We start from the raw sequence: 12532 nt of genomic DNA, 5'->3' as shown, positions 1-12532 counted from the left end.
GACTTACTAAATCCTCGTTGGTAGATGTAGTGAAAAATTCTCACATGTGAGGGAAGTGTCATGTGTTAAACAGTTCCATAATAAGGAATACTGCAACTTAGTAGAAAATGCTTCAAAGTCTAGATTCCTACTGGTGATAGCTAGGATGTATTCCTGCTCTCTTTCACAGACACAGACACAGACACAGACACACACTTGACTAAGGCACTATCTACAACAGCAAAGCCAATATACAGTATAAATGATTGAATGGGAACAAATGTTTTAACATGAGAACAAAAGGTAGATATTAGAATATTCATGCACATTCATGCTACACATTTCTTATTCGAAGTACTAAATTATCCTTAATCAAAATTCATGGAAACATCTTCAAAATAGAGAGTACATTTGTATACTCTTTTATTGTTGTAGTTTTATGAAGTCAGGAGAGTTAGCCACAGCTGGATAACTTAACACCAAGCTAACAGACACTTTAGACGCTGAATACAAGAGATATATTTCAGGTGGTCAATTAAGTGGCTCTTCCATTACTTTGGATCACTGACAGTGCTGCACCATTGCTGTCAAAGGTCAGTCTATCAAGTGTGAAGGGTGTGTAGAAGGGAGGGTTTTTTTTAGCCAGCAGAAATAAGGAACAAGGAAAAGTTTTAAACTCTAGCTAATGCATGATTTTGTTCAAGCATCACAACCAGAAGCAATACTCCATTTCCCACCAATCTGACCCTGCTTTTAATTTTAAGTGTGCTTTTGGATTTTATAATACTTATTGATGCAGACGGCTGGTGATTATTTTGAAGATTTTTTTATCCAGTTCTAGAGAGATAAGCAAACTGCATACACACCATTATGTAAATCTCTAAATGTGAACAGCTGAAAATGTGCACTTCTTAGTCAATAAACAGAAGTCACAATTAAAAGACAAACAAACCCCACCCCACCCTTGAAAGCTATGTCAACACCTTCCAACTTATCCTTTTACACCTTTGTTATGTGCCTAGCATAGATGGATTCTATTGCATCTTTAGAGGTAGAAAGGCCTGCAATATAAGAATTCAACTTTGTTTCTCCTACATGTGGAGCAATAAAGGCAAAGCAGGGGAGAGTTATCTGTTTTGAATTACTTGTAATGATCAGTCCCTTGTCTGAGATCACCCTGATATGCATTGGTTTGTTTTTTGTTTTTTTTTGGAGCTTGTGTCAATACTACAACCTGGTTTCAAATTTATAGTTTCTTTACTCCAAAAACAAATCAAAGTATCTATAACCAGCAACATTACAGACAATAAAAGGGAAATGAAAAACAACTATAGCCATTTCTAATACTGTTCCCAAAATACCAAAATATTCTGTCCCTTGGACAATCACTTACAACATAAATCACTTTGAAGACAGAAAATAAAGTCTGTGTTTTAAGATACATTGCATTCTTTTGGAGAAATATAGAGAAGGGGAGGACCTAATGACTTTGGGAAGATCTCCTTTTAAACTCAGATACTGCTGCACTGTTAAAGTATATGCTTCTCTGTAAAGCATTAAAAACACAATCCCATGGATGATGTCACAAAAACTTGGCAGCTTGAAAGGCAGATTCCCACTCTGCAGCAAACCCATTTCCATCTTAGTCATTTTTGTCTTCATGCTATTCCCAGGCATTATTTTTTGGTTGTTTTACGGATCAGTGCCATCCTCTGAAAAAGAGAGAGAAGAGTGCAAAATCAGGAACATGGTTTTTCAGCAAGCTGAATTAAGATTGGGTTACTGAGACACAAAAATATACTTTCATGACCCTCAGCACCAAAAAAACATACTATATTTCATCTTTTTTTTTAGTATGACCTCTTAGATGGATTGGGGCTTTCAGTTTTTTGGTATCCTGCCTTTTCATTTATTTCACAGAGAAGAGCATGCTCTGCTCAGGTATCACTTTCTTCTCCAAGGTGGTATCACTGTTTCATTTGTTTAAATACATCTTCTGTATTTTCTTTCCAAAACACCACCAGGCTTGACACTCTTCAGATGTCTGCACAGCTTTGGTATTTTATACATATAGAACAAAGGAGTTCTCTTGAATAACAAACTTTTTATTTTACTTTAACTTTAACTTTTTAAGGTAAAGCATTTTCCCCTAATTTTGGGACTGATTGGCATGCTTTACCTCTATACCACCTAAAGTTTTCCTGATGCAAAACATGAAGACTCCTTGAGAAATTCAGTGTTCTCTACCTACATAGAAGTCTGTGGCTTCAAAGGAAGGAGACATGTTGGATACCAAGGAAACATCTTCTTTGAATTGCAAATGGACATTCAATTTCCTTGACTTTGAAAATCTACCAGTGACCGCATGGCCAAAGGGGGAGGTGCCAGTCTGGAGATAGTCATCTGTACCACCTGAACTAAGACCAGAAACAGAAAATGCAGGCTATGACTAACATCTTTATTTTCTCCTGTTTGCCTGATGAAGAAGCCAGTGTGACTTCGAATGCTTGCAACATGTAATTGTGCATTTTGGTTGGCCCAATAAAGGTATCATTGTTTGGATGTTATAACTTTTTATCTGCTATGGGAGTTTAAGGAAAGATCTATCAGCATCTTCCCAATGAATTTCCAAGTAGGTAGCAGCAACAATACAGTAAACTTTATTTTTATTTTCTTTACTGATTTTGCTGACTGTCACAATACAATGACAAACAGTAAATCTTTACCTACTACAATCAGGAGCCATTCCATCATTTCCATTTTCTTGCCCAAGTACTTGCAAGACATTTGTAAAGTGGCAACATGTGCACAAACTTTTTAACACTATAACCTAGAGCTCATGGGCCTCATCTTTGGGGGAGCAGTACTTTCTTCCATTTGCCACTAACAACATCCTTGCCTCCAGATCAGCCACCTTGCTATTCACTCATATTGTGGGAGTTACAGAGACCATGAAGAAGAACACCTACTTACCTATAACTATTGTTCTTGAAATGGTCCTATATGAATTCAAACAATCCACCTGTCAGAATCCTCCTTCATTCAGTGATTCAGTGAGGATTCTGCCATGAGGATTGTATAAGTTAGTGAGATAAGTAGGGATAGCTTCTAGACACATAATCGTATGCTTTGGGGATTATGCATTGGGATATTAGTTGACTATTCATATGCTTTAATGGGCTGTCATGAATGGGTGGTATGCTGGGGTGGACAAGGATTGGAGGGAGGTTGCAGAAGGGAAGTCCAGTGGGTTAAGCTCTCACATATATATATATAGTTATATAGATACATGGGGAGACAGATAAATATATAGATATATAGATAGACAGACATGATGGATCTTATGTCAACAACACCTGTATCTAAAACTCTCAGGGAAAGGCATTCTGGGAAAGAGTTGCTGCCACCATGGGCTATGCTCAGGATGATCATGTATCCAGAACTTTCAGCTGAGAGCAGCAATCAATTTGCGCCAGTCAGGCAGTTTTAGGACGGGGTGATGTTTAACAGATACCCTCTATTCCGGTATCCATAGATCTCTCAAGGCAGAAGAAACTATGAACCAAATGGTGCTTTCGTTAGGACTGCTTTGATGTAGAATTCCCTTCTCTGTGGCGAAGGGGGGTGAGTTGGGGGAACGATCTGGGTTGAACAGGAAAATAAGGTGGGGGCTGGGGTTTTAAAGTGGGGTTTCTCTTTGGAGTTCTTCAGATTCAGCAAAAATGTGATCCAGTGTATTTCTACCTTCTCTACAATAAATTTTTGTTTTACGACTTCCTGTTGCGATGGTGAATTGAGAAGACGTGCTCTGAGGTAGCTCCCAGAGCAGCGGTCTGCAAGGCACGGTGTCGGGGCTAACTGATTGTTGGCTAAACCCATTTCGGGAGGAAGAAAGGGTCAGACGGGCTCTATGGAATCCAAATCACCTCAGGCTGGACTGTGAGTTAGAAGTTACTCTTAACTCCTCTCCCAGAGAGTGTGGACAAAGAGTCGCCGTGGCCGTGCCATCTGCACAGCTAATTGCTGTTAAAGACGCCTGCAACTTTTTAGAATAATGTCTGAAGTTTGTGAAGTCTTTTTTTTCTTTGAAGCTTGAAAAATGCAGAGTGACCTGAATGAGTCTTAGCAATACCGTGAGGAAACCCTCTTGGAAAGGAGAGCTTTATTAAATTTTGGTTTGGTTTGGAGAAGCTTTTTCTTGAAGAACAATAACAATAATAACGTGAGCGGAACGGAATTGTTATTTTTATTTAGATATTTGGATACCCAAGGAAACAGTTGAAAAACAAAGTTATTTTCAAATTTTTCTTTTTAAATTTGGAAGCTTTAGTTGTTGCTGAAGCAAGTATAATTAACACTTCAAACAACTCTAATTACCCTCAGCTGTTAGCAAGTCACACTTCCCTCTCAGCTGTTATGAAGTTATTTCCCCTTTCACTTCACAGCAGTTAATTACCATTCAAATTGATACGAGTGCTGCAGAGACTGTTTGGATACTAGAACTTAGGACGTCTGAGGCGCAATTTTGTTAAACCTTTTCCTTTTCAAATGGACATTAGAAAAAAGACCCAGACGGCCAAACTTGTTACTCCGCAAACAGTTAGAAGACTGTCATTTGAACACACCTCGTTACCAAGTGACATTAATTCTAACATGTTGAAGGAAATTAAAAAATTAGTTTTAGACTTAAATGAAAAAGTATCGAATCTATCTGTGGATATGACATCCCTTAAATCAGAAATACACTCTGAAATTCGCACTGAGCTGAAAGAAATAGGCAAATCTATGGACAAAACTATGGGTGAGCTTGCAAGGATGAGAAAAGATCTTGATAAGGTTAAGGAATCCTGTAATGCAAATGACAAAAAGATAGCCGAAGTATCTGTGACACAAAAAATTTGTATGGCTGAATCCTTGAAATGGGAATGTAAAGCCAGGGAAAAAGCAGTGAAGATCCGTGGCTTAAAAGAGACTGAGGGGGAAAATTTAATGGACTCTTTGGTTCCTGCTATAGCTGACTTCTTAAACATCGATACTCAAATATATTCTCTTGGGATAGATCGGATTTTTAGATTAAATTCATTGGTGGCGAAACAAAAGAAGATTCCAAGAGATGTAATCGTGTTTTTCCTGAGAAAATACTCCAGAGATCAGCTGCTGAAGAGGCACAATGATACACCTCTGGAAGTAGATAACCAACTCTTACAACTTTATAAAGATGTCCCTGCTCGGGTTCTTGAACAGAGAAAGGAATATAACTTTTTGACAACACATCTTAGGAAGATTAATATTCCTTATAGATGGATTATACCAGAGGGTCTTTCTTTCTGGTATCGTAAAAAACGTTACGAAGTAAAGTCAGTAACAGAGGCGAAAAGATTGATGGGTTCTATTTTTAGATCTCAAAGAAAAGATTCACAGCGTGATAAAATAGAACCTACTGAAATGAAGCCGGAGATAAATGAAACGACAGGATATAACTTGAGATACAACCATAAGAAAAATCTCCCCGAGCCAAATAAAAAGGCAGAGGACACAAATAATCTGGATGTCAACCAGACTACATTTTCCTCAAATTCATCGCGAATCGACTCAGAAACCCAAGCAGCCCAACCTGATACTATCAGAAATGATATTGAACTTTTGTCAGAGCAAGAATTGGATAAAAGTGATGATGAGACCCATTCTATTCAAGACAAAGATATGACCTCTTTGAGACTGGATGACAACACCTCCACCGTTACCTGTCATGAGTAAGAATTTAAAGTTTTTTTCTTGGAACGTTCAGGGTATTAACAGGGTGATTAAGAGGCAAAAGATTTTTCATTTTGTATCAAAGTCAAAATATGATGTACTTTGTTTTCAAGAAACACGGGTCAAAAAGGATGAGGTTAAATATTTAGTAAATAACAGATTGGGTCAATGTTTCGTTTCTGCTAATGCTAAAAGAAAAAAAGGGGTAGTTATATATATAAACCACTATTGGGAAGCTATAGAAGTTTTAAATGACCCGGCGGGACACTTTGTCGGAATCATTGCCAATATACATGACAAGAAAATATTTATTTTGGGGGTTTATGCCCCCAACACAAATAAAGACGGGTTCTACCAGAAATTATTTCAAAAGGTTAAAAATGTTAATTTTGACGAAGCCGTCTTTATGGGGGATTGGAACGCTGTTTGTAACCCCCGATTAGACAGGATGTCGTCTCAGCAAATAAAGCCTAAACAAGGCAAACTTCCCCAAAGCTTTTTTGACCTTATAGAATTCTGTAATTTAGTTGATGTGTGGAGACTAAGAAATCCAAATGAAAAAGACTTTTCATTTTACTCGCATGTCCATTCATCATGGGCTCGGTTAGATATGTTTTTGATTTCGTCGTCCCTTTGCACACGAGTTAAAAATATAAGCATGTCCACCAATTTCACATCTGATCATAAATCTGTCAGTATGGAACTATCATTTGGCTCCCGCAAATTCAATTGGAGAATGAATACAACCCTTCTCAATGATGATAAAATAGTGGATGAAGCCAAACATGAATTAGATAATTATTTTAAAGAGAACATGTTGGAAGAAACCCCGATCGATATTATTTGGGATGCTTCAAAAGCTGTCATGAGGGGTTTCTTCATAAAAAAGAGTTCAGAAATTAAAAAGATAAGGGAAAGAGAACTACACGAATTGCAAAATCAACTTCAGATAAAAGAGAAGGAATATTCTAAAAATAGAGATGATAGAAATCTTATTCTGGAATTGAATATAATTAAGAAACAAATCTCCATCTTACTGACAGAAGAAACAAACAAAAAGATTAAATACAATAAGCAAAATTTTTTTCACTCTGCTAATAAACCAGGTAAATTCTTAGCGCATAGGCTGAGAAAAGAAATACATAGGAAACAAATAACTAAGCTAAAACATGGTGGCAACATCTTTTCTAAGCAAAAAGAGATTGAAAAGATATTCATAAATTACTATTCGAGTTTATTCAAAGAAGATAATATTTCTGAAGATCTAATTACACGTTACCTAAATGATAAGAACTTTTTAAAGATCTCATCGGAACATCGTGAACTGTTGAATAAAGAAATTACAACACAGGAGATACAAGCCGCGATTTTGGCTGCTAAATCGGGAAAAGCAGCTGGTCCGGATGGCTTCCCAATCGAGTATTATAAAACCTTTTTAGACAAGATTGTTATCCCCTTGAAATTAGTCATGAACAATGTATCCCATGGTGACATCCCACGAACTTGGCTTGAATCTTTTACATCTTTAATCCCAAAGACAGAGGATGAAACACCTGAACCTAAAAGCTTTCGCCCTATCGCTCTACTTAACGCGGATTATAAAATCTTTGCCGCTGTTCTAGCCAACAGACTTAAATTCATACTTAAAGAATATATCCATCTTGACCAAGTCAGCTTTTTACCAGGAAGAAGGTTAAGAGATAATGTTCGACATGTGTTAAACCTTATAGACTATCATGGTAAAAGCTGTGATAGAATATTGGCTTTATTATTTGTTGATTATGAAAAAGCCTTTGATAGAATCAATTGGAAATTTATAAAGGAAACTTGTAAGAAGGTCGGTTTGGGAGGAAACTTTGGTAGCTGGCTGGATCGGATATATCAGAAGCAATCAGCCAATTTAATTATCAATGGTGAAAGGTCTAAAACAATACATATTTTCAAGGGTACTAGGCAAGGTTGCCCTCTATCACCTTTGTTATTTATTTTGGTTTTGGAGCTTTTAAATATAGAAATCCGTAACAACAATGAAATACATGGCGTTAGATTAAGAGGGGATACGATGAAACTCAAAGCCTATGCTGATGACGTCATGTTATCACTTTCCAAACCCTTGCAGGACATTGAAAGAACAAATAGATTGTTTAAACAATTTGGTAATGTCTCTGGACTTGTAGTTAATAGAGATAAGACTGTTTGGCTGACTATTAATTTGGATAAGACGGATAGAGAAGATCTATCCAGACGTTCTGGTTATAAATTAACAGACAAGGTAAAATACCTGGGTGTTTGGCTTACTAATAAAAACTCAGAACTATTTAAAAATAATTATGTTAAACTCTGGCAAAATGTCAAAAAAGATCTGAACAAATGATGTAAGTTAGGACTTTCCTGGTTGGGTAGGATCGCAACGATTAAAATGTCTGTACTTCCCAAAATTATTTTTTTGTTTCAAACGATCCCTATCTTAGAAAATGACCGACCCTTTAAAGACTGGAACAAGGATATCAGCCGTTTTGTTTGGGCCGGTAAAAAACCCAGGGTCAGATTCAAAATTTTATGTGATAAACCGACTCGGGGTGGTTTAGGTCTTCCTGATTTGAAAACATATTTCTACGCCTGTGCTTTCGACTGGATGGTCAATTGGTTTAATTTGCAAAACAAACAGCTTTTGAATTTAGAACTATCTGATACGGTGTTTGGGATTCATGCCTTTCTATTTTATAATAAACTAGCCGCCAACAAAGAATTTACAAACCATACAATTAGAAAGGCATTGTTTCGTGTATGGAATAAGTTCAAGCTGATGTTGTACCCGAAATTGCCTCTTTGGACCTCAATTAATGAGGCCTTTCATAGAAACGATGTAATTTGTAATAACAGATGGGTAACTTATCAGGACTTAGTTTTAATAGACAAAAAAACTAATAAGATAACTATGAAAGCGCAGGATGAATTGGAAACAGAGGGTTATAATCTTAGTTGGTTCTTATATGGTCAGATTAGAGAGAGATTTTTATTTGATTTGAAATCCTTTAACATCTACACAACATACTCGACTGTGGATAAAATAATTCTGGGGGTAAATAAGAAAAAGATTTCTAAGTTTTATAATCTCTTACTGGATCTAGAAATGCATGAGGAAACCATAAAACCCTGTATGATCAAATGGGCACAGGAACTGGAGGAAGTATTACCATTATCACAATGGGAAAAAAATTGGAATGTTAGGCTTAAGTATACCACTTGTATAGCCCTAAAAGAAAACTACCATAAAATGCAAAATAGATGGCATCTCACTCCTATGAAACTTTGTAAAATATATAAAGACCAGAGCCCAATGTGTTGGAAATGCGGCAATTGCCCGGGTTCTTATTTTCATATGTGGTGGAACTGTAAAATGGTTAATAAGTATTGGAAACAGATTTATGGTAAGATGAAGCTAATTGTCAAAAAAGATTTTGGTTTTGATCCTAAACTTTTCCTCCTAAATATGATTGCAGATAATAGTCTCGAGGCCAAACATGGCAAACTCTTCTTTTATATGATCTCTGCTGCACGCATAACTCTCGCAACATATTGGAAAGGGGAAGCAATACCCTCTTGGAAGGAATGGATAATGAAAGTCATGGACTACATGGTATTGGACAAGCTAACATGCTATATTGAGAATTTAAACTGGAACAAAGAAAAAATGGTTTGGCTCCCTTTGGTTGATTTTTTTAATTCAGGGAAACTGATTTAGATCTAAATATACTGCTCACAATCTTTTCATATTGTAGTTAAATAACTTTTATTGGTAATTCAAGAAAAATACATAAGATATTAATTTATACATCATATCTATATTGGTAAATTGGTAAACGCAAGTGTGGTATGATATATTTGGTGATTTTCTTTTGTATCAAAGTACAGCTTGGCTATGTCACGTTCTAGATCACTCCGCAGGAAGTCAATGTGGTGTGCTTGTGACTTTGTAAATAATTGTTTTATGTTTAATGTTGTTTCGTCCATGTATTGCATTATGTATTATGTACTCTGTGGATATTTGAATGTATGAATGTGGATTGTTGATGTGTTTATGTATTTTATATTTGTTTTGGTGGAAATTAATAAAATATATATTAATAAAGAAAAATAAATTTTTGTTTTACAATAGCTGTTGTGAATGATTGGTTCAGAATACTCAAGTCTCACACCACCCACCTCTCCTCTGTTGTTTTTGGGTTGTTTTTTATATGCGGATTTAATGTTTAACCTTAGACAAGACTGTGTGTTATATCTTTATGGCCTATTCTGTCAAATTTAGATAGACCTTTATAATGATGTATATGATACTATAAAAGGCAAAATGGTGATGCAGGAGAGGGCGGTTCGACTTGATTAACTATTGATGTTAAAAAAAAACCAACAACCACAAAACAAAAGGTGAGAGATTTGGATGTAATACTTGTTAGCTTACCTTGGTAAACCTATAAAATAGTGATGATTTAAGTTTTAGGGGATCTTACTAATGCTGAATTCTAGTTTAGTGATGGACACAACTCTAGGTTGTTTTTTAGCCATTATTCATCTCTGTTAAGTTGGGGAGTGTGTCTTGGGGGGGCAGAATGTCAGAACCCCTTCATTCATTTATTCATTGGGGTTTTGTCATGATGATATAAAGAGTTTAGATTAAGTCATCTAAGTTAGTAATTAGTTACATGCACATTGATGATAGGTACATACAACCTTCACGTTGTTGTATGACGTGTTGGAAGGTTTGAAGGCAGACTAGTTAAAGCTGCTGATCATAGTGAGTAGTGAACTATATATATATATATATATATATATATATATGCCCACACACACACACACATATATATATATATTCTTATATATAAATATAGATCTTAGTGTCCTAGCAATATATATATATGGATTAAATATAAGTATGTATCTGTAGGACTCAATTGAATAAGCATTGTGGGAAATGCCCATCTGCGGCCATGATTTGTAATCGAATGTGTCACGTAAGCAAAACATAGGCTAACAGGACAAAGAATCTTTCACACCCTGAGAAAGATTTACAACTGAGAGAGGTTCCACAGATACAAGTCATCAATTAAGCATCAATAGCTTTCCCAAGACAGAGGATGTCCGGAGACCAAATGATGCTCGCATTGGGTTGCTTTGATGTAGGGATCCAAGCCTCCGCTGAGAGGGGGGGTGATTTGGGGAGGACATCTGAGAGGGAAAGGAAAAAAAAGGGGGGGCACAGGTCTTTTTAAATTAAGGCTTCCCCTTTGTGTGCCTCAGATTCTTCAATGACGTGACCAGGAATGTTTCTACCTTATCTTTTTCAATAAACTTTCTGATTTACCTGAAGTTTGTCGTGGATTATTGGTCAGAACACTCCTCCTGTGTGCTGCAGGGTATGGTAACTGAGGAAAAGAGAAGGAACACCAACGCCCATGCACTGGAGCGGGATCTGGTTTACTTAGCTCTAAAAGTTTGCAGCAGACTGCACGGGTGCAGAACCACCCATATGTGTAAATCCCTTAGACCTTAAGACACTTTGAATTTAAATGAAGGCTTAGCTGGAGCTGCATCAATGGAAATGTCTTGCTAAACAGGATACCTATTATGGAAAATATTAAATTTTATCAGCTAGCAAGCCCTAGCTGATCAATCTCTGATAGCAAACCCTGCTCTTTCAAACTGTTTCCTGTGCTACCTGTTTGCTGGAGCTTTCTGAAAACTCTGCTCTCCTTGGGCAAGACTGTCATTCTGTAGAAAAAAACCCTTACCTGTTTGTGAGCTTCTGTAGTGCAAGCTTTTTTATACGGCCTAATTTCTTCAGAGCCAAAACCTGGGATCCACATATTCCATTGTCGCTCTATAGCAAGGAATAGGATGTGTAGGATAGTAATGGGGCAGGGGAGAAACAGACAAAGGATTTAAGTAAGCATAAACAGATAAACATTTTTAGATCCAGCTGTGTAGAATCAGCCAAGCAATTCCTCAGATGAGATTTATGACAAACTGAAAATGATAATGTTTTGATGGGAGCTTGTATTTAAGGGCTGGTTTCCTTCTTTATTTTTGCATTAGGACAAGTCTCCCCATCAAATGGCTTAAAAAACTGAAATCCGAGTAACAGAAGCTATCCTTGTGCAAAAAAATAGAAAAGATGAACTAGGGCCTGTTACAGACTGCCAAAATAAAGCTGCTTCGGGTCTCTTTGAAGGTATGCTGTTTAAATGATGCATGGGTCCTAAGAGTCTGGAGGTCGCGCCAAAGCCACACTCCATTCCTAAGCACTGGAGTGCAGCTTTGGTGCAGCTTCTGGATTCTTAGGATGCATGAATCATTTAAACAATATACCTCCAAAGAGACCCGAAGCAGCTTTATTTTGGCAGTCTGTAACAGGCCTATGTTTCACTTTACATATTAGTAATTTTTCATGAGGCTGTTTTCCTTTAGTGTCGCCCTACAGCACAAAGCCTGGCATAATTTGCTTTAAGGCCAATTTTACACATCCTTCCTACCTGAATGATGCTCAACCAGATCAGGGGCAGTAACTGAGTATGCGGTAGCTATTTATTTCTGGTGTTCAAAATGTAACAGTAAACAACAGAATGATACTGCAGCAGTGAACTGGCATTCTTTTCCTATGGCCTAAAAATATGGATCAATATACAGCTGCTAAGATATTGATCAAGATTAGTTTACTTTACCAACTCAGTTATTCAAAAGCTCTCTTCTCCCATGGAGAAATAGAGGCCACGTGGGTTCATGTGTGAATTGTCAGAAATGG

The 12532-nt window shown here is 36.8% G+C and overlaps 1 protein-coding gene across 2 annotated transcripts in view; it reads right to left on the bottom strand.

The window, feature by feature from the left end:
* Positions 1-1170: 1170 nt before the first annotated feature.
* The window catches only part of TAF12 (TATA-box binding protein associated factor 12), a 32029-nt gene continuing 20667 nt past the window's right edge, over positions 1171-12532 (bottom strand). For both annotated transcript variants that reach the window (XM_089479014.1, XM_089479015.1), the window contains 2 exons: positions 11523-11611; positions 1171-1691 (listed from right to left, as the gene is read on the bottom strand). In XM_089479014.1, the coding sequence (XP_089335140.1) occupies positions 1656-1691; positions 11523-11611 (125 nt within the window). In that variant the 3' untranslated portion in view covers positions 1171-1655. The remainder of the gene's footprint in view (positions 1692-11522; positions 11612-12532) is intronic.

The sequence above is a fragment of the Sceloporus occidentalis genome, unplaced genomic scaffold (genome assembly GCF_023333645.1).
Source record: "Sceloporus occidentalis isolate IW3139 unplaced genomic scaffold, rSceOcc1.0.p SCAF_13, whole genome shotgun sequence".
Taxonomy (NCBI): Eukaryota; Metazoa; Chordata; class Lepidosauria; order Squamata; family Phrynosomatidae; genus Sceloporus; species Sceloporus occidentalis.
The sequence above is the reverse complement of the archived record's forward strand: the minus strand, read 5'-3'. Positions and strand labels throughout refer to the sequence as shown.